The sequence below is a fragment of the Natrix helvetica genome (genome assembly GCF_964273705.1).
Source record: "Natrix helvetica genome assembly, chromosome: 1".
NCBI classification, from domain to species: domain Eukaryota; kingdom Metazoa; phylum Chordata; class Lepidosauria; order Squamata; family Natricidae; genus Natrix; species Natrix helvetica.
In genome coordinates, this window is record NC_138548.1 from 292,245,806 (window position 1) to 292,271,091 (window position 25,286).

The 25,286-nt window shown below is 41.4% G+C and overlaps 1 protein-coding gene across 4 annotated transcripts; it reads left to right on the forward strand.

Annotated features, from left to right (window-relative positions):
• Positions 1-1,371: 1,371 nt before the first annotated feature.
• On the forward strand, positions 1,372-24,267 carry TSPAN17 (tetraspanin 17). 4 transcript variants are annotated; one of them, XM_081938113.1, is made up of 8 exons: positions 1,372-1,486; positions 8,832-8,882; positions 11,866-12,012; positions 14,899-15,069; positions 17,937-18,062; positions 18,623-18,670; positions 18,986-19,102; positions 20,523-24,267. In XM_081938113.1, the coding sequence occupies exons 1-8, from the start codon at positions 1,451-1,453 to the stop codon at positions 20,586-20,588; spliced, it is 762 nt and encodes a 253-aa protein (XP_081794239.1). In that variant the 5' UTR covers positions 1,372-1,450; the 3' UTR covers positions 20,589-24,267. The 4 variants fall into 4 exon arrangements, with proteins under 4 accessions (XP_081794239.1, XP_081794240.1, XP_081794241.1 ...); XM_081938112.1 differs by having other exon boundaries at positions 1,376-1,537; XM_081938114.1 differs by lacking the exon at positions 11,866-12,012 and having other exon boundaries at positions 1,372-1,537.
• Positions 24,268-25,286: the final 1,019 nt, after the last annotated feature.

Consider the following 25,286-nt stretch of genomic DNA (forward strand, 5'->3'; position numbering starts at 1 on the left):
CCCCCTTCTTCTTTATCACAGCGATTCAAATATTGAAAGACTGCTACATTGGCTTGCACTTACGACGGTTGCAGTATCTTGTGGTGATGTGATCTGATTTGCAACCTTTCCAGCCAGCTTCCAAAACCAGTGTCAATTGGGGAAGCTAAAATTGGATTAATCTAATGACAGTGTGATTTGCGTAATGACCACAGTAAAAATGGTCATAAAACCAGGTCCAGTCTGTGATGATTCATTTATTATTATTAATTTCATTCATCACCAAATTCTGGTCCCAATTGTCGTACGTTTTGACTACTTGATTATTTTTTTAGACTTAATTGAATGTCTTTTTTCCAGGAGATTAAGAGAGTAACATCACTTCTATTATTACCCAAAACTCTATGATGGGCCGAGAAAAGGTTTGCCCTAAGTCACCCAGTAAGCCTCCATGGCTCGAGTGGTCTCAGCATCTAGGTCTCCTGTGCCCCCCTCCAATATCTAAACTAATATTATTAACTGTTTATTAACATAAAGATCTCTGGATTTTTTTAAATGGAAAGAATGTGACAATTTTTCAGCAGTTGGTCTTAGATGTCACGAAGAGCAGCAATGTTTGCTCTATTCTGCTCTCTACTCTCACGATAGAAGCTCATGGTCATTTCCCTTTTAGTACTTGTTTAAAGGGGTGTAGTTTTCTGTGTATATAGTGTGCATTTTTGCACAGGGCTCCCCAGAAGGGAGAGGTCTCTAGAATAACAGCAGGTTGACTGGAATTTTTGGTGCTGCTAAAAGGGTCTTTTTCTGAGAGGGCGACATATGATAATGGAAAGCAGAAAAGCATAACGGTAGTCTAACTGGAGCATTAAGTGCAATATGTATACCTTCCCCTATGTCCCATTTCTCGGGGTGGGGGGGACCCTAACTTTTAAATATGTTTCATTTATTTAAATAATTAGATTTGTGTGTCACCTTTCTCCCCACAAGACCAATACATATACATATGTGTATGTATGTACGTATACATGTATGTGTATAAAAGTGCAATAAAATACAAATTATAACTAATATGTGAAGGAAGGGGACATTAAAATGCAAATAAACGTAATTTCTTCACAGTTGCACTACGTCTTGGAAGGAAGTGCTTCTATTTCGGGCCTCAGCAGACATTTGGAGATGGGCCAGTCGAAATCTGTTAGAGGATCCTGCAGCTGTGCGCTCCCGAGTGCCCATACGGTGCACGTTTTCTGAGAATCCAGCGGAGAGCAGCGACGGCAGCGTGGGAAAGAGCGCGGGAACTGGGGCTCTGCCGAAGTCCGGATAGTAGAGGGGGCGTGCACGCGCGTGCCGCTGCAGCAGCTCCCCCTCAATTCCACCAGGGGGCGGGCTAGACGAGGCGGTCCCGCGGCGGCGCTGGGCCTCGGCTGAGGGGCAGCATGGGGCTGCTGTGAACTCAGGCCCCGCGCTCGCCATGCCAGGGAAAGCCCAGCACTTCCAGGGTCCTCAGGTCAGCTGCTGCGCCAAATACCTGCTCTTCGCCTCCAATGTGCTCTTCTGGGTGGGTGAGCGCCAGCAAGCGAGTGAGTCGCGTCCCGCGGAAGCGGTCGGTCGGTCGGAGTGGCGCTTGCACCGCTTCTAACCTGGGCGGAGGGGAGGAGGCCGGGACGGATGGAGCGACTGGGCTTCGGTTGTTCCCACGCCCCTGGCGTTTGCAGTGAAGTCCGGGGTCTGGAGAGGGTGGCGGGTGGGAGGGAGGGAGGTCGCTGTCTTCCTGGGAAGAGAGGAGGGGAAACCCCCCCCCCCCGCCTTAGTTGCGGAATCCTTTGCAAAGGCTCGCCACGCCAGGCGGGTGCTCGCGGCGTCCGGATGGTCCCGCGCCGCGTTGAGCGTGACGGATTCGCCGCTGGAAAGTTTTGGGGGAAGGACGTCCTTGGTTCCCACCAAGCCTCTCGCTGCGCCCGGTCTGTATCTGAAGACCGGCCGCTGTCTTGCTCCGAGTCTAGCGCCTGTCCCTGCTTCGATTTCTCGGCAATTTCCAGCAGCAGCAGCAGGAGGAAAGGTTTTCCTAAAATCAAACATGTAACCCCTTTGCCTGTCTGTTTCTGACACAGCGTTGTTTTCTCCTATCACCCTCCTCTGGGGGCAAAAGTTATGACTGCATTTAGCAGTGTGTTGGCTTCGAGTCACTGCCGGCATACTTTCCATCTTATGCTGAAAAGCCAGCTCCTGTAATAGGCATGCACTCCGAAGTTCCTTAATCCCTTTGTTTTGAGGAAATTCATACTGCGAAAACAGTACAGCTGCCCTACCTCATTCTTTCTGGCACGTATTTTACATAATGTTTATTGTAAATCCCAGTACTGTATGTATCTTAACTTGGGTTCATCCCAAATTAACACCTGGTGTTAAGGTGTGATGTGGTTGTCACATATTGCCTGAACTCAGACAAAGTCACTGTGCTTTGTAAATAATGGATGATGGCAGCATGACTTGTTCAACAAACTGTGGTTAAACAAGCTATGACTTAGCACATTGTGTAACTCCCAATCTATCCTTTGTAGGTTGTTGGACTGAGATCCTGGCTGCATAAATATTTAATAAATTATTACCTATTGTGATAGTGAACTATTATTATATAATAATAAATGTGTGGGTATTCTGCAGTTACATTCATAGTCCTACGTAGTGGAAATTTAATAGTTCAAGTCCTAATCAAGCACTTAAGTATTATTAAGGTGACAATTAAGGAAACTTTATAGCCTTTTTGGCACCAGGGACTGGTTTCGTGGAAAACAATTTTTCCATGAATTTGCGGGGGGGGGGGGGGGGAGCACACAATCTAGATCACTCGCGCACACAGTTTACAGTAAGGTTTGCATTCCTATGAGAATCTAATGCCGGATGATCTGAGGTGGAACTGAGGCGGCTGCAAATACAGATGAAGCTTTGCTCTCTGACCCACCGCTCACCTCCAGCTGTATGATCTGGTTCCTAACAGGCCACGGACCGGTACCTGTCTGTGGCTCCAGGGGTGGGGACTTCTACTGCATAGGTAATTTCAAGCAGAGTGGAGTATTTCTTATAAATGTAAGAGTGTTTTTATATAAAACGAGGATGTTCAGGTCTGATAAATTCAGTAGATTAATAATTTAATTAAATAATAGTATCATAAATTATTATGGTTCGTTGCATAGTTAGCAAGATATAAAAACTGGATTTGGCACTTTCACCCACTTATTGGGACCTTCTCAAGGACTTGGGATAGGAGATGCTGATGTTTGATGGGGCTAAAGAAAATGTCTCAGGATTTAAGCTGTTCCGAGTAAAGCTGCCTTTTGCAATTGACTGAATTGAATTTGTCAATGCTGATGGTGTTTGAGCCGTGCTTCAGTTGTTTTGGTATTGCACCTGTGGCGCCTATTACTATTGGTATTATCTTTGTTTTCTTTTGCACTTGTGTATTTGTATACCGGATTGCCTACTCATGACTTTCATTGCATGCTTAGTTTGTCCCTAAAGGACAATTATGATGCATGGTAATTGTGTTAGAGTTGAAGGACATTTGAGAACAGTAGTTGATGGTAGTAGTTTTGATTTTTCCTTATTTTGCTGGTCTCGTTTGAATCAGAATTCTCTCGTCTTGAAGTAGATGCCTATATTCATTTAGCAAACAGATTAATTTGAGACATTTCCACATTATATCTCCTATTTAATAGATACTAGGCCATGCACATCTTATCCCATATACAGTATGCTTCTCTATCTTCTGTTTATTTTACAGTATATACTTATAAATATTTAACTTATGCATAAATATGTATTTTGCATAGAAAATAAGTAGTACTAGAAATTAGTAATGAATTATTTTACTACTTACTTATAAATGCTTTACTGTGAAGATTAAACAACAAAATCAGCAAAAGATAAACACTCAGAAACTAGCAATTGTCAACAGCACCTGGAAATTAACAGAAATTAAAACTGTTAGATCAAAATCCTCATTATCAAGGTAAAACAGTGTTAACTTTATTGCTTCTGTAAAAAACAAATTACATATTTTTTTCACAATTGAACAACTTTTGTTGAGCTTTATTTGGGTGCTACGGAGAGTTCCAGCAGGGAAGACTATCTGAAGTGGCCAAAATACAAATAATATACAAATAAAGCTTTAATCTGCATGGTGTATTTATGAAACATAGAATTGTTTTATTACTAATTTGCATCATTGATGGATTACTTACCAAATCAATTTGGTTTTAATTTATTTGTAGAGAGGATTAGTTTCGATTCGAATGTAAGTAAAAAAACTGCTATGGCTGTCTTCTAGAATGACTTTTGTTAAGAAATGAGTAAATAGGGAGCAAATAACCAAGTGATTCTTGTAGGTAATCTCTCCTACATATGATCCATCCCCACCCCTTCCCAGATCAGAGATGGGAGACACTGACCTGTTTTTGTGACACCAGGCCATTGCTTTCAGTATGTATTCCTCATCGTATGCCTTCTTACTCTCTTATAATCCCTTCGTCTCCAATGAATATAAATACAAACATTAATTAGTTAATTAAGAGCCAGTTTGGTCAAGTGGTTAAAGTGTTAGCCTAGAAACCAGGAGACTGTGAATTCTAGTCCTGCCTTGGGGATGAAAGATGGCTAGGTGAACCTGAGTCAGTCATTCTCTCTTATTCCAACCCACCTCACGGAGGAGTTGTTATGGGGAAAATAGGAAAAGGAGTATTATGTATGTTTGCCACCTTGAATTACTTATAAAGTAATAATGGCTGGGATAAAAATCTAACAGATAAATACATATTTTCCTTCTTGTTAATTATCCTAGTGCCAGAGTGAGCAGGGAGTGGTCAGGAGGCCAACAAAAGCAGAAGGTATGAAACTGAATAGTCTCGTCAGTTTTGAGCCAGAAAGAACAGTTGTGATCATGTGATTCACTGAGTAACCACTTTGCTTAGCAATGAATATGCTGGTCCTAATTGTGGTTACTATGCAAGGGCTACCTGTATATGGGGGTGTGGGGAATATAGCAAATTACATTCCAACTTTGGGGCCATTTTCAGGACTCCAAGTGGGTTAATAATTGAGAGCTGAGTGATCAGATGGAATGTCTAATTCTGTATTGAAGCGTCATATTCTGTTTTAGGAAGGAAATGCTATTGTTTCTATACTATGTGTGAGCCTAAAAATTTTAGTGACAGAATAGAAGCTCCTTATTTATTATGCAGAATATTTATCTTTCCTCTAGAGCAGGGGTGTCCAAACTTGGGAACTTTAAGACTTGTGGACTTCAACTCCCAGAATTCCCCAGCCAGCTGGGAATTCTGGGAGTTGAAGTCCATAAGTCTTAAAGTTCCCAAGTTTGGACACCCCTGCTCTAGACGATTTACTGGTTTTGTACAACATACACCTACTTTCCTCTCTTTTTCGTGCTTCCTCCTACTCTTAAAGAACTGTGCCCAGTTTGAACACTTACAGGTAGATGGAGAAACCAAAGGCGAAAAATAAATCACAAAGACATAAATATCAATACTTTGTATACATCAAGGACACGATCAGAACAAGTTGGCAAGAAAATATGTTAAAACAATGTTTGCCAAATAAAAATTAAATTCCGCCAGATACTGAAACTTACCAGAAAATGAGAAATTAATATTGAGAGAAATGTCGGTTCAGCTTCTCCAAGATCCATTTGAGAGAATCATTGCCAAGCGGAGTCTTCCAGATGTGTAGGGACAGCAGTTTCCAGAACTCCTAATCAGTGTTGGGGGATGCAAAGCTAGGAAAGATTAATAAGTGAACTTTATATTGGCTATGAGTTGGCAGGAACTATTATTTAGATGCAGAATACAGAATAACAGAATTGGAAGAGATCTTCGAAGTCCTCTAGACCAACCCGCTGCTCAAGCAGGAGACCCTATATACCAGTGATGGTGAATCTATGGCACGTGTGCCAGAGGTGGCAGGCAGAGCCCTCTCTGTGGGCACATGCACCATTGCCAGCTGCTCTTCTGGTTTTCAATGTGCGCATGCGCAACGGCTAGCTGATCTTCGTGCATGCTGGAGTGCCGGAAACCCGAAGACCAGCTGGATGGTGCACATGGTGGTCTTCAAGTTTCCGGGGTTCTGGTGTGTGCACACATGCATTCCAGTTTGGACACTTGGTGCTGAAAAGGTTCGCCATCACTGCTATAAACCACAAATGGTTATCCATTCTCTTCTTAAAAACCTCCAGTGAGGGAGTACTCACAATTTTTGGAGGCGAGCCACTCCACTGATGTTCTGTCAGGAAATTAGTTCTTCATTTTAGATTGCTGCATGATGTGATGGCATTAGACAGGGATGTCAAACTCGTGATGACACATCATCATGTGACATATCGCAACTTTCCCCCTTCGCTAAAATGGGGGTGGGGGTGGCCAGCGCGTGACGCATCTGGCCAACGGGCCCCAGGTTTGGCACCCCCGGCATAAGGAGAAAAAAAATGTTAAAAGTCAGAAAGAGATTCTAAAATTGATGGGCAATAAGAAGAGCCCAAATAACATTTCCAGCTTTTTCTTGACTGTAACCTGGGACTTTTATGTTTTTTTTTTACAAGAAAAAGCTACAGAGTCAATTTTATATTTTTAGTTTTGCACAATATAGATTGTATTTGTGTGCGTCGGCAAGAGTTGCTAACTGGCATTATTGAATTGGAATGAATTTTTGTAGAAGTGCATAAGTTTCATGTGAGAAAATCACCTAAGAATATTTGCTTATTTGTTTATTAGATTTTTGTTCCTGCCTTTATTACTTTACTGTATCAAATCAAGTAAGTGAAGAACCAGGATTTGAGGTTTGGCGTTCTTCTGATATTAGACTTGTATTTTAATCTTATATTACTAAGGTGAATGTGAAGTGCACTGAAATATGATTCTGATTTTGTATCCAGAGTTAATAAGCTGAAATAAAACATAGTTTTCCCATGTTCATGTTCGGGGAGATTGCGGTCTAAGCTGAGAGAATCACTGAGGATTCTTATTATTACCTTAATGATTTCTTATTAAACCAATATAATTATGTCTACATTGGTCCTATTTTTAAAAATATTCTGCACATTGTATATTGTTTCTTTGTTTCCTGGGGTAGATTGGCCTTGTATAAGGCCTATTTCTGAATTCTTCACATTCCACCTATTGAGATAGCCTTTCACAAAGCCCCATAGGCAATGACAAACAAATAGCAATTGACATTGAAAGTGGGCAGGGGAAGAACGCTGATCAATGCTGCTGCTGTTTTAGAAATGTTCCATTCTTACCATGGGAACAGTATAGCCATTGTCTATGTACAGTGCTAAGCTTGCAACTGCTCCAGATGATGTGTTTTCAGCCTTCTGTTTTCCAAGGCTCTCAAGTTAGACTCCATATCCAAGGGATGGGTCATCCTGCTATTGCTAATGGGGTTGGCAAATGACAAGGGTTTAGTTTGATCCAGCCTACGTACACAACCATAAAGTTGTCCTTGCTTGGTTGGAGAAAGTTAAGATTCATACTCAGGCATTGACTCTATGGAGGCAGGCAAAATCAGTTGTTAAGTGAGTTTTGCCCCATTTTATGACGCCTCTCGCCACGGTTAAGTGAATCACCGCGGTTATTAGTAACACGGTTGTAAAGTGAATCTGGATTCCCCATTGGCTTTGCTTGTAAAGGGGATCACATGACCCTGGGACATTGCAACCGTCATAAAAATGAGTCAGTTGCCAAGCTTTAAGATTTTGATCACGTGACCACGTGGGGATGCTGAAAGTCGTAAGTGTGAAAAACAGTCACAAAGCACTTTTTTCAGTGCAGTATAACCTTGAATGGTCACTAAATGAATGGTTATAAGTCAAGGATGTCAGGGGAAATTTCACCCTGAACTAATGAGGTCTTGGAATCGACGGCTTTTCCAAACAGCATATTATCAAGAAGCGAAAAATAAAATAAAACCCGAGAACGTGTTCTAGTGAAAACAAACTTTAATACAAAAATAAGAAAATAGAAATAAAACAAATCTATCTAATTGTTACATTTTGGCAAGAACAAATGTTGTCCGCCTTCTTGAAGACGAACAAAGATCAAAAGGAAAGAAGTCTCTGGAATGTGTGATGTATTAGAAAGCATGCGCAGTAAATCATTGTCAGATAAGAAACACTTCTCTACAGTATAACTTATAATAGAGGCTCAAGTAGACAAACAAAATAACGTAGTGACAAAGGACTTACCTCGACATATATTGATAGAATGGAGTGCAAATAATTGGCAATTTCTTTGTGCCAAAATAGGTTTTTTGTTTAATTTGTCTTTAAACTTCCAGTTTTTGTTTTAATTCATACCCTGGCAAACTAGAATATCTCCTCTGAAGAATTAGACCTCATCTGAGTCTAGAACCTTCAGTATCCAACCCAGTTACATTATTTCTTAAATCTTATTTTTCCCTTATCCTGTGAATAGAAGATGAGTCAGCATAAGAGGCAAACATTGGGGTGAATCATGGCCTGTCTTTCTGCAGAAAACGCTATAAAATGAGGAAGGCGTTGTGCCATTCTTTATCAGACCAGGTCTATACATGAAGGTTTCATTAAGCTGATTTATTGCCAACTGCCTATGCACAAGAATCTTCTTACGTAACAGTCGGCATCTGCTTAAAGTTAGAGGGTCCACAGCACTTAAGGGGGGTTGGAATGTGTGGCTATGTAGGGATTTTAAGCTAATCCCTCTTTTGGCCCCTGCCCATGGCTCTGCAGTTCTCTACATTCTTAGTATAGAGCTAAATTGATCCCTGTTGTTATCCTATGCATGATGGTGGCCTTTTCTCTTTTGCAGTTGCTGGGGGCAGCTTTCCTAGCCATTGGTTTGTGGGCTTGGGCAGAAAAGGTAAGTGTGGCCAGAAAGGGAATGTTTTTCTGATTGCTGTATTTGATCCCGTCTTGTATCCAGGTAATAAATTGTTCTGGTATGAGTATATGAACCATACCTGGATTATGTGAATTGGACAAATTATTCACATGTTGTCTGAGCCCTTTGAGGATATCATTTTCCTGCTGGTTTCTTACCGTAAATTGATTGAAATTTCTTTTCGCCTTACTGTTGTTTTTAAAACACATAGTCATTAACATTTATTAATATTTATTTTACTTATTTTATGAAAAGAATAGTTAAGATTCAAATTTGGAATAAAAAGATGAGAGAAAGAATGCTGTAGTCCTAAACACACACACACACATATGGCTGGGTTTTGGTTACAACACAAAACAACAACGGACACACAGCCAGCATCAATCAGCACCAATCTACCAATCATGATACAACCACACAGCCAATCAATCCACTTACTGAAACAAAGCCAGCACTCCACACACACACACCAAGATTTATAGAAAGACGGCAGCTCCGACCAAGCTTTAAGCGGAAAACACCACCCTGAAGATGGCGAGTGAGACCTCACCGAAACGTTGCCAAGTAAATTGTTCTTAATTTCTGGGATTTAAGCAGTGGTGGATTCCTACCGGTTTGGACCAGTTCGACAGAACTGTTAGTGGTTTGGTGGCCTGGGTCGTTGGAGCCGTCAGCAACCCAGGCCTGCCACGTCCCCGAACTGGTTCTCCAAGCGGTGCCATCGGCGGCACCATCTTGTTTTTAGCTTCTGTGCATATGCAGAACAATTTTTATTGCACTGCGCATGCACAGGCGAAAGCGCACAAACAAACACAGCTCGCCCACAAGGAAACTGGCAGTATTGCCCGCCGGAACCCACCCCTGGACTTAAGCCTTTATTAATCATTTGATGAGGGGGATTTTTGCCCCCATCAGAGTTCTAGAAACATAAATGAATATTTTTTTTGATAACCCATTATCAACCTAGATATAACTGTAGATATATGTTTCTTTTTTACCCAAGCGCTACATTTGGTTCTACAGTGGAATGCTGTGGACTAGCCTTCAGAAAATTGTGGGTGGCTCCAGGAAAATGTTAAGTTTTATTTAAATTCAATTACAAATATGCATAATTAATTCGGTAGTTCAGTTACATGTAGGAATTGAAATTTGCTAACCATTTTGGGGAATTTTACTCAAAGGCTTTGAGTTTGCACAAAACCTGGCAAGCTGGCTAAAAATGCACATTTGAATGAAGTGTGTAGATTATACTACTGGATCAAATAATGAGTCCTTCTGGTCCAACATTATTTACAATCAGCCAGCTAAGTGCCCTTGAGGAGCTAAGGAGCAAATTCTTTTGGATATAAGAAGTTTTCAGTTGCTTTCTATATACTCGTTTTTCAGAGTTTTACTATGTCTGTACATATAAATTTCATTCATTCGGGTGCCTTTTATTTTCCCACCTTCCATTTGCTCAGTCTTTCTATAGCCTAGAATGCAATGAACTCTGCTGAGACAGGTCTTTGAAAACATATGCTGAGCAAATAGCTGGTGAGCATCATCATGTGATATCTTTTGTGTCCTGTCATTTCACATACTACCAGCATACTTTGATTTTCTGAAACCAAATGTAAAATATCATTTGCATATATTCTCCCTCCCCCATCCCTGGCCATTTTTATTTTGTGGAAAAAAAAGCAATGTAGTTTGTGGGCACTGGAATGATTTCCTCTTGAGAATGGCTCACCTTCCCATTTGTCACCAACAGGGTTGCTTGACGCAGTTTTCATGACAAACAGCAGCCTAGAGGTGGAAGATTTTCATTTGGAAACTGGCACTGAGCCCAGATAAGAAGGACATTTTAGTTTGTTTATTTACTTATTTACAGAAAAGCATATATTGCTCCCTTCATAGTACTCCAGGTGGATTACGTAATTTAAAAAATCATATTCAAATAAAATAAAGTAACAACTATATGCTGTTCCTCTCTCCCCCCTCCCAATAGCTGCCCAATCATTATAACTTCCCCAAATCGACCACCAAACACCCAATTACCACTTTGCAAAATGTCGCCGAAGAGGATGCTAGGTGTAGCACAGGTGTACCACTATCTTTAGCTTCGTGTCCTTGTCCTCTGATGCAGAGAATGGAACAGCTGGACCCCGATGGCCTCTGGGAGCCAAAACTATGTGGTTTTATAGAACAAAATCGGCCCTTAAAATTGGAAAGCTGTCAGTAACCACTGCAGCAACTAAGGATGGGATGATTTTGCCTGGTAGAATTCTGGCTGCTTAAAAGGAGCCTGCTTAAAACCTCTGCTTAACTATGTGCATAATAAAAAACAGCTTATTTTCCTTTCCCCACCTGTTCACCTTTTCTTTCTTATTACTTTGTTTATACAGTACACACACACACACACACACACACACACACCACATTTTTTAAAAAAATCATTTGCAATGTAAATAATAAATATAGGAGAGTACATGCGTGGTTTAAAAACTATGCAAATTTTTCTGGGTAAGCTAAAGTTTTAGGGTTCCTTGGTGCTTCCTTGAGCTTGAATGTTTTCTTGCAGACGTTTCATTGCCCAAACTAGGTAACATCATCAGTGCTAGTCCAAGCTATAAGGTTTGCTCGGTTAATTCCCTTTCTGGCTTTCTGTTTAATGTACCCCTTCCTTCTCCAGCCAATCTGTAGAGCCGGAAATTATTCTTAGAATTTCCAGTCAGGAATCTGCATATATTTGAAGGGTACCAAGTTGGGGGAGACTAGTATAAATATATAGTTTACCCTTCACTCACTATCAGGCAGTTGGTCTAGTAACTATGGTGTGCATAACCTCAACAATGGAAATTCTACGCCATTGGGGTTTTTCCCCCCACCATCCATGTATAGGAAAACTGATTTTTGCTGGAGGGAATTTGGCTGTGGTGTCAACTTCAGCTCTGCATTCTTGTCTTTCTCTATCTCTATCCAGGGTGTACTTTCCAATCTATCATCCATCACAGACCTCGGTGGCTTTGACCCAGTCTGGCTTTTCCTCGTGGTTGGAGTGGTGATGTTCGTTCTGGGTTTTGCTGGCTGTATTGGGGCACTGAGGGAGAATACGTTGCTCCTCAAATTTGTATGTCTTTTTCTCTTCTTGGTTTTTTTTTCCCCTTGTTGGTATAGTTTAATGTAAACTGGGCTTTTGAAGATCAGATCATGAGTTGACCAAGAACTCCCTAGGTGACATTGGCAAGCAGTTCTTTTTCCTACTCTTAGTCCACTTCTTTTTTCAGGAGAAAATGGTCATATTAGTACAGGTTCTCGATTTACAACCTCAATTGAGTCCAAAATTTCTGTTGTTAAGCAAGACAGCTGTTAAGTCAATTTTAACCCATTTTACATCTTTTCTTGCCACAGGTGTAGGTGAATTACTGCAGTTCTTTAGTTAGTAATATGGTTGCTAAGTGAATCTGACTTCCCCATTGACTTTATTTATTTATTTATTTAATTTGATTTCTTAGTCGCCCCCTCTCCCCCCATGGACTCGGGGCGACGTACAATAGCAACAATCACAACAATATAATATGGAGGAGGTAGAAAATAAATAAATAAATTACAGTACTTTGAGACAATTAAAACCCCAATGACAGTTAAAATTTAAAAATTAAAATTAACAATTAAAAATGCCCAAGAGGTGGAGAAGCTCTAAATTTAAGCCAGGCCGGCTAGTCGGAACAGGTGGGTCTTCAGTTTCATACGGAAGGAGCGGAGATCAGTTGTTGTCCTAATGTCTGGGGGGAGGTCATTCCAAAGGGTAGGGCCCATCACAGAGAAGGCCCTACTCCTGGGCGCCGCCCTCTGACACTCTCTGGAGGACGGCACCCGGAGAAGTCCCTCTCTGTGCGAGCGAATAGGTCGCAGGGATGTGTGGGGCAGGACGCGATCCCGCAGGTAACTAGGCCCTGTGCCATGGAGCGCTTTAAAGATGGTGACTAACACCTTGAAGCGCACCCGGTAGGCCACAGGAAGCCAGTGCAGCTCGCGCAGGAGAGGTGTTATATGGGAGAACCTCGTTCTCCCCATAATTACCCGCGCGGCTGCATTCTGGACCAACTGCAGTCTCCGGGCACACCTCAAGGGGAGCCCCATGTAGAGAGCATTGTAGTAGTCCAGGCGAGATGTCACCAGCGCGTGAGTGACTGTGCGCAGGGCCTCCCGGTCCAAAAGGGGTCGCAATTGGCGCACCAGGCGGACCTGGTGGAACGCCCCCCTCGCCACGGCTGCCACATGGTCATCCATAGCCAGCCGGGCATCTAGGAGGACGCCCAAATTGCGCGCCTGTTCCACCGGGGCTAATTGCTCGTCCCCGATGGCCAGAGATGGGATGTACTGGTTGAACCGGGAAGCCGGGAGCCACAGCCACTCTGTCTTGGAGGGGTTGAGCTTAAGCCTGTTGTCCCCCATCCAGACCCGCACGGCTTCCAGACACCGGGACATCACTTCGACGGCCTCGTTGGGGTGGTTTGGGGTGGAAATGTACAGCTGCGTGTCGTCAGCGTACAGATGGTATCCCACCCCAAAACCACGGATGATCTCGCCCAGCGGCTTCATATATGTGTTGAACAGGAGAGGCGAGAGGACCGACCCCTGTGGGACCCCACAAGTAAGGGGCCTCGGGGTCGGCCTCTGCTCCCCTGCCAACACGCATTGCGTCTGGCCAAAGAGGTAGGAGCGGAACCACCGCAACACGGTGCCTCCGACCCCTAACCCCTCCAGACGGCGCAATAGGATACCATGGTCGATGGTATCGAAAGCCACCGAGAGGTCTAATAGGACAAGGATAGAGGAACAACCCCTATCCTTTGCCCTCCAGAGATCATCCACCAACGCGACCAAGGCCGTCTCCATGCTGTGGCCGGGTCGGAAGCCGGACTGGCGCGGGTCTAGATAATCAGATTCCTCCAGGTGACGCGGGAACTGCTGAGCCACCACACTCTCAACAACCTTCGCTAAAAAAGGAAGGTTGGAGACAGGACGATAATTTGCTAGCTCCTTTGGGTCCAGAGAAGGCTTCTTGAGCAGGGGCCTCACCACCGCCTCTTTGTTTGTCAGAAGGTTGCAAAAGGTGATCACATGACCCCAGGACATTGCAGCCGTCATAAATATGAACCAGGTATCAAGCATCCGAATTTTGATCATATGACTATGGGTTTGCTGCAATGGTCATATGTGAAAAATGGTCATAAGTCACTTTTTTTAGTACTATTGTAACTTCAAACAGTCACTAAATGAACTTTTGTAAGTTGAGGACTACCTGTATATATTACAGGATTATGGAGAAAATTCACATGTAGCTCTTTGAGCACTTTACAAAACATAATGTGGTAATTCTTAGTGTAGCATTATTCTGCCACTGGACTTTGGAAACTAGGCAAGGACCTAGTAAGTTTTATGAAGGCTTTGCTGTATGGGGAGCATAATAGAAATTGAGTTTTATTTTGGCACTGGAAGGAAAACAAGACATAATGCTTCGAATTGGTGTATTATATGCAGGAGAGATACGTTTATCTTTGAGAAATGAATAGGATATACAAGTTGGAACAAGGGGCATAATGCAAGTTGAAATGATAGCATTAGGAAAATAATACACCAATGTTATTGGTGGATATTATATTTTTCCTGGGAGATCCGAAGAAAAGTAAAGTATTAACTCAATTTCCTTCTACTGCCATGGCAGGAAAACAATATAGGGCTATGCAGCCATACAGCCATATGAATTGAACTTTAAAAAAATAGCTTACTAACATAAAAATTAGCTTACCAACACATTTGTTTTATTTTGTCCTTCAGTGCATCAGCTATCATCTGACAAAATTTTAAGCAAAGCTTCCTTTCCTTCAACTTGTGCTTATATAGTCAATGTGAGAGTGCGCCTTACCCTGAAGCAGGATATTATACTCCCACACTGGTGGGAGATCTTTTGGCCTTGCGCACTAATGATGTACCTCTCTTTTGGCACCAGTTCTCTGTGTTCCTGGGGCTCATCTTTTTCCTGGAGCTGACAGCTGGTATCCTGGCCTTCATTTTCAAGGACTGGATCAAGGATCAGCTCAACCTCTTTATTAACAATAATGTCAAGGCATATCGTGATGACATAGATCTCCAGAACCTCATAGACTTTGTTCAGGAATATGTGAGTTATGTAAATTACCTAGAGCAATATGTCCGTTTATAATGTTCGTGTCTGCTCAGGTGATAGGGTGCTTCTTTGGAAAAATCCTGGTAGTAACATGACAGCTTTTGAAATATTAACCTGTCCCCAATACCCTGGGTTTACAAAGCCATCCCTAAAGATCTCTTCATGTTATGTCTGTCTGTCTGTCTCTCTCTCTCCCTCCCTCCCTCCCTCCCTCCCTCCCTCCCTCCCTCCCTCCCTCTCTCTCTCTCTCTCTCTCTCTCTCTCTCTCTCTCTCACACACACACACACGTCTCTATCTTTTGAGGAAATATTCCCCCCGATATTCAGTTTCCACTTCTCACTTAGATACAGGAGATATCATTTGTATAAATTATTGTGCAGAGTTTCAATATAGAAATGCAAGAGGCTGTTATTGTTACTTGATCTTAAGCCCAATTTTTGGTGTGTTTATTCAAACATTGTTCTGTTTTAAACTAAGTGAGGTATTGTAGTAGATTCTAATTCTTCTGGATTATGTTCCTTATTTTAAACATGCTGCAGTAATGAGTACTGCATAGTTATGTAGATGAGAAGGGAAATTTCCAGCGCTGCATTAAATCCCTTGTAGGCGCAAGAACAATTATTTTCATAGGTCCTTGTTGTGGTAATAATCCAGATGCTTAGCATTATACATATATTGCCTGAAGCTACATTATTCAATAAGTCACAAGGGATAAGACACAGTAAGTATCTGCATAATAAAGTAGGAATAATGCCTTAAATACACTTAACTTTAGGATATATGATTTTTGACTTTACTGTCACTTTCCTACTTTGAGATTTTCTTTTTAAATTAAAGTAGTTTCGTGGGACTTTTGTAAGTCTTAGGCAAGACCTACTTAGGTTTTAGGCCTGTTGTCCCCATTGGATAATTTACTTAATAATTATTTTTTACTCCTAAATTTGAGAAAAAGTCTGTTTTGTTAAGCATTCAGAAACTTTACTTCCATAGTCTTTTTTTACCTAGAGAAAGGTGAGCAAAAATGTGTTTTGGTGTTAATTATATAATCAACAATATTGTAAAAAAACAACAACACAATGCTAAGATGATTTTGATCAGAAAGGCAAGATGTTGTTGTTTAATCAGTGTTTAAAACAGTGTTAAAAAGCTTTTCTTTTCAAGTGCTTTTGCATTAATGTCTATAATTTTTGAGAATGTCAAAACTGTGTTCTAGTGCAAATTAAAACATAAATTATAAAATAAGTGAAAATCACTGTGCTAACATGGCAATGATAAGAAAGTATGCACCACAATTTATCCAGTGTGTGTGTGTGTATGTCTGTCTGTCTGTCTGTCTGTCTGATTGTCTGTCTATCTATCTATCTATCTATTTATTTATTAGATTTCTAGACCGCCCCCTCTCCCCGGAGGGTCGGTCTATCTGTCTGTCTGTCTATCTATCTATCTATCTATCTATCTATCTATCTATCTATCTATCTATCTATCTATCTATCTATCTATCTATTTTATATATGTGTGCTTATTGCACACTGAGTATTTATTCTGAATAAATATTCATCTGACCAGATCCTACTATCTTATTTTCTGTCCTTAAAAAGGACAAAGCAAATATGGATCATATTTTTTTTCTATTCCAGAAGAGATTGAATGCGTAAATCAGAAATTGGATAACAGTACCATGCAAATACCTCATTAAAATATTTAATAATAATATTTTTAATGTATCCAGTGAAATAGTGGATATATCTTCACAACTTTATTTCAGCATGCTGTAACCCAGCAGCCCCCCAACCTTTTGGGCACCAGGGACCACCTCCATGGATAGAGATTTTTCCACGGGCCAGAGGCAGTGTGGTTTCGCATGCTGCCTGCATCCCGCGGATGGGGTTTCACTTCCTTGCGTGGCCCGGTTGCTGGCATACCACGACCCGGTGCCAGTCCACGGCCTGGGGTTTGGGGACCCCTGTTGCAATCGATCTTTCCTGATGCCATTCTTAAATCATTTAAATATGTGTGTTTCAGTTTTATAATTTGAACTGAACGTTTCTTCCTACGTTATTTTTTTAAAGAAATGTAATTGCATTATTTACACAATGGAATGGAATGTTTACAGCTCTAAAAAGCCAATACGCCAGCATGATTTTAACTGTGGGGTTTGGGGTGTGTGGGCGTGGGTGTCAAATTCTTTTCATCAGTACTAAAACGCTTTCAAAAACTCCTTTCAAAAAGCTACAAATACAATCATGAGATTTTGCACAAGAAATTTAAGATTAAAATGGATTTTTAAAAACCCTGCACAGACTTGTCATCCCTTTCATTTACTTGACTGTGTCACAAACACCCATAATAGAAGGGGCTTGCTGATCGCAACACACTATATTGCTCCGGGTGAATCAGATGCTTCTTGAAAATAAGACAGAAGAGTGATTTTAGGTATGTTGTTTCCCACACGCATCAGGTTATTGTTATATAAAAGAGAGGGAAGAACAATAAGGAAAATACAGCAGAGCAGCAATTTGAAAAGCATGGCTGCAGACAAACCTCACCAAGTGACTTAACAGTGCAGAGCAAATAATGAGTGTGGAAGTTCTCCTGTTTTCTGTGGGGACTCATCATTAGACAATTAAAAGGTGTGAAGGGCACTCCAGGGGTGAACATGCCATCTCTTGGCTGATAATGAACCTGCAAAATTGCTCCCTGTATTAAACCTTACACGTTCTTAAATCATTTCTCCATTTCCTATTTTTATTTTCTAAACGTCCCCTCTGGCCAAAGTGCATTCATTCTTTTTTGCTCAGTGCTGCAGAGTGCTGCAGTTTTCTGTGCACTCCTTCCAGCCTAACCCTCTCTCCCTCTGCAGTGGTCGTGCTGTGGGGCTCATGGACCTAATGACTGGAACCTCAACATTTATTTCAACTGCACTGACTCCAACCCCAGCAGGGAGCGCTGTGGGGTACCCTTTTCCTGCTGCGTCAAGGATCCTGCGGTAAGGAGTTGAAATATGGAAATGAGTGAGATGGATTCTCCCTTTGCTCGTCCCCTGTAGCCCTAAATAATGTCTGAGCAGTTTTATTGTAAGGTCCTCCTATTAACTTAGGAATCTAATTGTGTGAATTGTTAGGAAAATAGTACGTAGATTAAATACAGCCTTATCCAAAATGATAATGTTAATTTGGAGAACAAGCGTGGTGTAGGGATTGAGCTGTTAGACTAGGAGCATGGAAGCCCAGGTTGCAGGTAAGGAGGTAGCAGTATGTATGATGCTTTGAGCTCCTGTTGGAAAAGGTGGGATGCAAATTTAAAACATAAATAAATAAGAAAACGAGTGTCATCCATATATTTGTCATTCCATGGAATTCCTTCACCATGATAGGCCAGAATGGAAAAGAGGGGAAGAGCTGAAGCTGAAGGTAGAAGTTGCAAATTATTTGAAAGCGTGTGGAATGAAAAGCAAATGCTGAAGATATTTAGGGGTAAAGGCAGTGATCTTCTTTTCTGGGTTCCAAGGATGATTTCAGTTAGGTTTTGTGTCTGTTCTTTTGACAGGAGGACGTTCTCAATACACAGTGTGGCTATGATGTGCGCCTTAAACTGGTGAGGGTCAGGTTGGTGCGGTGCGGACGTTGAGTGGAAAGAACAAGGTGTCTGTCTGTCCGGAAAAAAAGACGGTGCCGGCATAAGCGTAAAGGAATGGCCTGGCAACAGTACAGGCCACTGAAAAGGGTCTGCATGGGAGTATTAGAATGCCACTGGTTGCAGCAGAGCACATGCATGGGAAAGCCTCCAACTAGGCTATAAAAAAATTATACTGGATTTTCTGCATTTGGGCTCGGGGGGGGGGGAGAGTGATTACTGCACTTTGTGCTGCTTTTAGGGTTCTTCAGGTGCTCTTCTGTACCTTTTTTGCAGGAGCTGGAGCAGCAGAGCTTCATTCACACTAAAGGGTGTGCTGGTCAGTTTGAGAAGTGGCTCCAGGACAATTACATTGTAGTGGCAGGGACCTTTGTAGGTGTGGCACTTCTACAGGTATGAGCTTCCATGTTACTGAGAATTCCCTCTTCAAGTAACCCCCACTTGGAAATTCTATCCATCCATCCATCCATCCATCCATCCTTGATAGGCAACTTTCCTAGGACTCTAGGCTGCAATTTCATCCATTGGCCAGGAGAACCACCAGAAGTTATCAGAAATACAGTGATCTTACAGAAGGGGAAAAGGACCAATTTTGGAGTGGAAGTAGGAGGTTTTTAGGTAGTAAACTGTTCCCATTGTTGCTTTTAAGAACCTTTTAATTCCCTCCAACCTCAAAATGATAACTACCACCATACTATGGTGCCTAAGTTTGATAACTAGTTTAATCCTATTTAGAGCATTTTACTGGAAGATTAACTCTGTTCTCCTGCCACATACTCTGTCAGAGCAAGTACTTAGTCCAAATGAAATTCTTTTGCACACATGTTCGGGGTGGATGTGTGTTTCTTTTCTTTACAAGGTTATTATTTTTGATACCCCACTGCAATCAAGTATGGAAAGGGCCAGTTTTTAGGGGAGTCAGTTGCCTAGTTTTTTATGTTCCACCCAGGTCATAATAGTGAATGCATAATACTAATGAAAATAATAGTAATAGCATATTTTTATCTCTCTTTCTCTCAGTTTAGCACGGCAAACATATCTAATTCTCCTGCCTCCTATTTGTTTCAGTGTTAGTTTTGTGATGGGAGTGAGATTAGATCCAAGATACGTAGATTCCCGTCATTCATGAATCTTGCAAGATGGTTCATTTCATAGGACTATGTTGATAAAGGAGGTGGAAAGAATCGCAAAAGCTGCTTTTCGGGGATAGTAAATAGTTGTATTAATTGCAAGTGCATAAATGTGACTTCATCTTAGGCACGATTGAATAGCCTATTTGTGTTTGGGTGCAATCAAAGGTAAGGAACTTCAAAGTCAACAAAATGGAAAGGATATCTGCATTCGTATATCTTTGTTCTGTTCAGATGACTCCAATTCATACCCGATCCATTCATTTCAATTGGATTGCAAAGGAAAAATTCCTGGTGGAAGTCTAACCCATAATAACCAGGGGAACAGGTGCTGTAGATTAGATTAGGTTACAGGGAAAAGAAACCTGACTCTACGTGTTGAGGCTGCCTTTCTATAGCTTTGAAATAGGCTGTTCACTGGCAGAGCAAAGCAGGCCAGGCTTTTCTGCCACTTGTCTTGCAGTAATAATGATTTGAGTGCTCCAAGCACGAGAGTGAAATAAATACCTTCTTACTGCACCATTTCATCGTACAGAGGTGCTAAGACTGCATCCCCCAAACTTCCTGGCTGGAGGTTCTAGAACTGCAAATACGCCTGGAAGATCAGGAAGGCTGGTGTATTGGGTAATCTGTGCGCCACAATAGCAAGCATTTCACAAGCATGCCTTTGATTTGTATTTCAGATATTTGGTATCTGCCTGGCACAGAACCTAGTGAGTGACATCAATGCTGTGAAAGCCAACTGGTGACACCAGAAGAGAGATTTTGCTGTCTCCTACAGATTCCCAGATCTCTTGAAGGACTGAAGCCAAGTCTTCAAGCCACAACCACTGGGTGCTGCTAAGCCATCAACAGGCTCCCATTGGGGGTCACCAGTATTAATAACTACCTGAGGCCTTTCCATAGCTTTCTCTTCCTGACGGGGGCACATATGTCATGTAAATAGTATTTATGTCAGGCTTCTGGAGACCCACTGCAAAAATTGCAGAATTAGAAGCATCTCTTATGCAAATAGCCTAGAAGCAGTTCTTTGTGCGGCCACCAGAGGTCCCCATTGATGAGGTAGCATGGCTCATGTGGTTTCCACTGAGGGAGCTAGTGGAAACAGTGCCCTAATCCTGCTACCTGGAGCAGCCTCACACCTGTACCTGTCCTAGGCCTCTACTTGAATTCTCTACACTCTACTCCCCATCTTCTCTGCTCTCCTGCTTAACCGGGGAGATTAAAGTAGGGGTAACTCAAGTCTGAGTTCCCTTCGTTCAAATTAGAGTTACATCTTATTTTGTGGATTGTACTGTTGGTTTCTGCTATTGTCTTAAGAGGTCAGAAACAAGCTGTTGGGAAGACGCTGTCATATCTCGCTGCTTTTTAACGCTTAAATTCTGGGAGATGTGGATTCCAGCCTGTCAGAACCAAGCAGGTCAATTCAGTCCAATCCACAAATAGTAATGGTAAACTAAAAATCTTCTCTTGTTAGTTTAGAAAAACATGACACTGTAACAGAAATGAATCTGTTCTGAGCATTTGATTGCACCCGTTTATACATTACAGAATATTACAAGTGACTTGAACTTAAAAGGTAAATTTGGATATGTGTGATCAGCCCCATTATTTGTGTGACAAATGTTCAGTCTTTTGTATGCAATACCTATTTCTCTGGAAGGGCCCACAAAGAGAATTCTAGACCTCTTGAACCAAGTTTTGTCCGTGGCTGGATATAATGCATCCTTTTGTTCCAGTTGTTGGCTCACAGCCTTGCGGAGTATTGTGTTTCATGGAATAGCACACTACTGAGAAAGAGTTTGCACTGATACATCTCTCTGCACTGCTATAATGTAGTAGGTTCCACTACTTCCTTTCTTTTTGATAGGGGTTTATTTTCATCTCCCTGGACTCTGTTGCTAGCAAGATTGTTCACCTATGTTGCCCTACTCTTCTCCATAAAGTACTTGTTAGCAAATGTTTTTCGGGGACTTTTTTTTTACCTTATTGAGCCTGGCTGACCATTCTGTTGAAGAGGACCAATTTGATTTGGGACCAGTTTGTGTCATGGATGTGAATTAGATGCAGTGGCATTCCTTATGGGGACGACGGGGATTGAATTTCTAATCTCCCATTTTGTACTAGGAACTTACAGGTTCATCTTCACATGCCCCCAGCCACGGCTTAAGCCTGCCCCAGTAACTCTTTTTATGTGATTTACCCTTGTGAAGTTGTTCCTGCATAATCACCAGCACGCAGCTGAGCACCTTAAATTTGTCCTTAGTTTTCCAGTTCTAAAATAGGGTTTTCCCTATTTTCCCAAGGCAGTTTTTGCTACAGCAGAAACTGGCTCACTTCAAATGTGGTTGCTGATGTTGTCAGGAAGGAGATCTGTCCAGCTTCTACCTGCCTTCTTGTTGCTGGGAATTGCCCTCCCTACCATTTTAGCTGCTGCAGAAGGAACTGGGCATCTGCAGAAATATCTGAGTGCACAATGCCCAACAGGTTCTTTCTGTGATGCTGGTCAGGTTTTACGTAGGATCCTTTGTACCCAAGCCTAGAGCTTTTGAAACAACTAGACTTGTGTTTGGAAAATGGGACTCGTATCTTCACAAAGAAGTGCTGGATCTGCATTGCACCAAAGGCCTTTTATACTGAGAAAGAATGGGTTTCAGCACTGTTCAGTAAGCAAATGAGTGCATTACATGCTTTCTGTTGCATTTGTACATAAACACTGCTGCTTTCTCCCCACAAACTTAGTAGAGTTTTCTGTATTTGGTGGGAAGGAGACAGTAGTGTTGTTTATATCAGTTGTACTTTTCTCCCAGGCCAGGGATTTGCAGATTGAACTTTAATGCAACCCCCTCTGGCTGTGCACCAAAACTACTGCATGCTCTGACTGCAGTGGCAGCTTTTCTCCACGTGAGGATGCTCTTGGCTAGCATTCCTCCGTTTTACAGTTTTACCTGAAAGGAAGACTTTCCTCTAAATAATGCAAGTTCTAAATGTGGCGGATTCACTGAGTATTTGAAACAGATGATGTCTAATCTTTTCGGGGATATGTTCTAAAATTCAGGGTTTTTGTTAGAACATCCTATGAGGCTCTGCTTCTGTTTGTGTGGGTGGGTGGTGGTGGTTTTTTGGTGCTGAATTGTGGGGAGATGCACTCTGTGAGGATGGCTGTGACCGCATGCATGCGAGGAGGGAGGGTGGTGGAATGAGAAAGCTTAGCGGATTCCCATTTGCTCCGGGTCTCCTATTTCCTGTCATCTCTGACAGCTGAAACCCGTGGGATGATGTACTTCGCAGCAGCATCCTTTCCCCATCCACAAAAGAAGAGAAAGCCATTATGAAGCTGTCAACATGTATGAAAATGAAGCCCACTGCATATGCAAAAGTTATAACCTATCTACGATATGTTAATCAGAGACCAAAGGATAACTTGCTAAGCAGATTTACTTTTACGTCTTCCAGACTTCACTGTTGTAAACGTTCTTGGGCTTAGTAATAAGATGCACATGCAATGAAGCTACAGGCTGTCTTGGCAGCTAACATCTGCTGCTATTTCTTCTTCTTCTTTAATTCCATTCATTTGCATCTTGCTGGTTTTCTTGCCGGACTTTCTTCCTGTGTTTGACTTGATAGTCTTTTTTTTTTTTTCAGTTTAACTCTCTCACTTCCTTCGCATCCTCTTGCTGCTGTGTGTTTTACAGTACAATACTAAAACTATTGTCCCAAAATTGTAAACGAGTTTTTAAAACGTAAAGCCTCTCTTTAATCACTGTAATGGGTGTTTCGAGTTGGGTGATCAGGCTTCTGCTATTGATCCCTTTTCAAGACTCAGGTTTGTGTATCACTGATCTTACTGCAGCATCTTTTTCAGTTTGAAATGCTGCCAATCATACCTTAGTTTAGTTTTATATATTTCCTTGGTAGAAGAAAGTCAGATTTTTAATTTAAAAAATGGTGTGTGGTGATCTTGTGCTCTTTTTCTACTGTCAGAAGCTTTTTTTCTTAAATTTTCTTTTCCATCCGAGCTGCTAAATATTAACAGGTGACAATTACAAGATTATCAGCACATTTTCAACTGATTTTATGTTAAACCTGTCCAGATAATTTGAAAATAGAGCAAACGGCCCCCCTGAAATAAAAGAAATAAGAACACCTATAGTAGCCATTCTGAAGTTATGACTATGAGATGATTTAATACAAGGAAAATTGTATAAGAACAAAATAATTAATTGAAAGAAGTGCTTTGGTTACTGTTGGGGCAAAAGAAGGTCGTTTTGTGTCACCATTTAAAATCAACATTTTTAACTATTGGTGTTTATGGACTGGAATGTGCTTGATTGAGTGCAAAAGGTGTTGGCACTGATGTATTTCTTTTGGATGTAGATTGAAAAAAAAACACAAATCAAATGCAAATAAAATTTAAACAGTCTGGAATGATGGTTCACCTGTATACAAAAAGTGCAGTTATCAAGCGCAAAATAATCAGCAGCAACGGGTGGTCATTTACCTGCTTATGTTATGATTGAATGAATAGACAGCACTATCAATACTTTTTATATAAAACCCTCCTTTTACATCTCCGCCTAAGAGCAAGCAAATGCCGCTACCACACACTATAAAATTCAAACCAAATTAGGTAAAAAGTAAAAAAGATGAAATAACACAAATACGTACACAAAAGTTCCAACAGTGGAAATTTGGATGAGTTTTCTGTACCTGAAAAATGACAGAACATTGTGGGAGAATCTGCCACCTGGAAGCCCATCAAGAAAGAATTTCAATTATGTTTAGCACCACTTAGACAATATAAATCAATAAGAAATAAATGCTTTTTAATTATTTGAATTTTGCTTAAAGGCAATTGTTCAGCTAAAATTTAATATCTTCTGGTAATGTGCACCATCCCGACTGTAAATTGCTGCCTAGGTATTGATAATGCATTAATATTTCAGGCCAATATTTCAGGCAGCAGTTAGCACTAAACAAGTATTTTACAAGCATCTAATGCCAAACATACATACAACTTGAGTCTTGTGCACATGGAGGAGATACCGGTAGGTACAGCATTTGGGGTAACAATATTTCAAAATCCATAACTGAAGTCTGCAAAAGATTGGGGGAGACTTTTTTCAGCCTTGTTAATCTGTGGGTTTCACTACAGACAATGGTTTCAGCTGTCATGGTTAATCACCAAATGTAGTTTGGTAAAATTATTCAAATGAAAGCATAGCATGTCCCTTGGTGAATTGCAGCACGGGGTGTCCCCAAAATAAGAACTAAATCCAGTGTAGATCAGGTGTAGTCTGAAATATACCAATAGGTCTCTTTGATTTGTAAAAGATACTAATGACTCTCAGCTAGTCTTTCTCATACACGAGATTATTTCTTTGGGGTTTGGCAGGAGTAATGAGGATGTTGGCAAGACACCATATAATGGAGCTTGAGATTCTGAC

What these genes read in the sequence shown, in the direction of transcription:
- TSPAN17 (XM_081938112.1), top strand. Translation starts at nt 1,451, where the DNA reads ATGCCAGGGAAAGCCCAGCACTTCCAGGGTCCTCAGGTCAGCTGCTGC. An exon ending in TGTGGGCTTGGGCAGAAAAG is followed by an intron (nt 8,883 to 11,865) that starts GTAAGTGTGGCC and finishes ATCTCTATCCAG; the next exon opens with GGTGTACTTTCCAATCTATC. An exon ending in TAGGTGTGGCACTTCTACAG is followed by an intron (nt 19,103 to 20,522) that starts GTATGAGCTTCC and finishes TTTGTATTTCAG; the next exon opens with ATATTTGGTATCTGCCTGGC.